General features: G+C 52.8%; 1 protein-coding gene across 1 annotated transcript, besides 1 other annotated feature; it reads left to right on the top strand.

Moving 5' to 3' along the window:
* Positions 1-1,692: a sequence feature (heterozygous, non-Esmeraldo-like haplotype).
* Tc00.1047053474937.9 (acetyl-CoA carboxylase, putative) lies at positions 3-1,692 on the top strand (the record flags this gene model as incomplete). The annotated part of the gene is made up of 1 exon (XM_797355.1): positions 3-1,692. A coding segment is annotated over one exon (1,690 nt), but the record flags the coding sequence as incomplete, so codon positions are not given.

Raw genomic sequence — 1,692 nt, 5'->3', positions numbered from 1 at the left:
CCATGTACCCGACACCATTCAAGGATGTTCACGTCTTTCGTGCGACGCCAAAGAAGAAGAATGCATCGTACTTGGAGAGCCGCATCTTTGCGCGTGTGTTTTTGAGCCCACGTGATTTGGGCGTCGAGGCCTGGACGGAGGCAAATGAGGTTGACGCAGGGCACATGCTTACCAAGTGTTTTGGTGCGCTGGAATTTGCGCGCAACGACAACGCCTTCAGGTATCCCATTTACAATCACGTCTTTATCAAAATGGCGGAGCTTACATTTGACATTGCGAAGATGAAGAGACTATTTGAGCGTGTCCTCAAGTCTTATCGGCAGCGGTTGACTTACTTGGGTGTTGCTGAGGTGGAGCTCTCATTCAACTTGAAGGTCAGCAGCGGCTGCATCCCGTTCCGCGTTATGATATCATCCCCTTCGGGCTATCATGTTGTCATGCGTACATGCTACGAGTTGATTGAAAACAGCGTGATTTGCCTGCGCCGCGCAGAGAGCTCAGAGGACGTCGTCCTCACAACCCCATCCAAGTTAAATGAAAGCACCAACGACTTTTATTCTGGCTCAAAGGATAAGGGCAACGGTTCCAATGGCACCAATAACAATCATAACAGTAACCTTGCGCCTCGTACTCTCTTACGCACTCTGTCGAAGCTGGAGGCGCTGCGAAACCTGCTTCCTTCACGTGATAAGATGGAGACGCCGGGGTGTGAGACGAGTGATGAAATTGAGGAATCTCTCCCGTTGGGGCCGTATCCGATGGTCTCTTCAAAACAACTGAGGCGCCTTCAGGCACGGTCCTTAAAAACCGTCTACGTGCACGACTGGCCGCTGCTGCTGGAAACAGTGCTGAGAAATCAATGGGAGAAACATGCATCCGGGCGAGGCCTCTCATGGAAATGTATTCCAAAGGAGGTGATCAGGGCGAAGGAACTTTTTCTTGACGCCTCCGACGGCAAGACCCTCTGCGAAAAGAAACCGCTGGGACACATCCCATGTGGAATGATTGTGTGGCTGGTGACTATTGTTCCCCCAACGTACTACGACAGCGACACGGACACCGCCGGAATTCGTCGTATTGTGATGGTTGCCAATGACATTGCGTTTCAGTCCGGCTCTTTTGCCGTTCCGGAGGATGACGTTTTCTCTGCGGCCTCCGAGCTGGCCCGAAGATTACGTGTGCCTTTTGTGTACATCAGCGCCAACAGTGGGGCGCGACTTGGGTTGAGTGTGGAGGTAAAGAAGCGGTTTCGTGTTGCCCTGAGTGAGACGAATGAGTTGAAATATTTGTATCTCTTGCCTGAAGATTACGAGGAGCTGATGCGGCTTGGCGTGCGGTTATCGGTGGAGCCAAGGCAGGAAAAAGACGGCAACGGTGAAACGCGTTACGTTATCCGCGGCATTGTTGGTGCACCGGATGAGTATTTGGGTGTGGAGAACCTGCGCGGCTCCGGTCTTGTGGCGGGGCAGATGTCTAAAAATTACAGCGAAGTGCCGACCATCAGCGTTGTGACGGGACGCAGCGTTGGTATCGGAGCATACTTGAACCGCATTGGCCGCCGTGTGATTCAGACAGACGATGCACCACTCATCTTGACAGGCGCCGGGGCACTCAACCGTCTTCTTGGAAAAGAGGTCTACACCGACAACGGCCAGCTTGGTGGAAAGAGGATAATGGTGCCGAATGGCGTGA

The sequence above is a fragment of the Trypanosoma cruzi genome, genomic scaffold, assembly GCF_000209065.1.
Source record: "Trypanosoma cruzi strain CL Brener 1047053516523 genomic scaffold, whole genome shotgun sequence".
Taxonomy (NCBI): domain Eukaryota; phylum Euglenozoa; class Kinetoplastea; order Trypanosomatida; family Trypanosomatidae; genus Trypanosoma; species Trypanosoma cruzi.
This window is presented reverse-complemented; position numbering and strand designations above follow the sequence as displayed.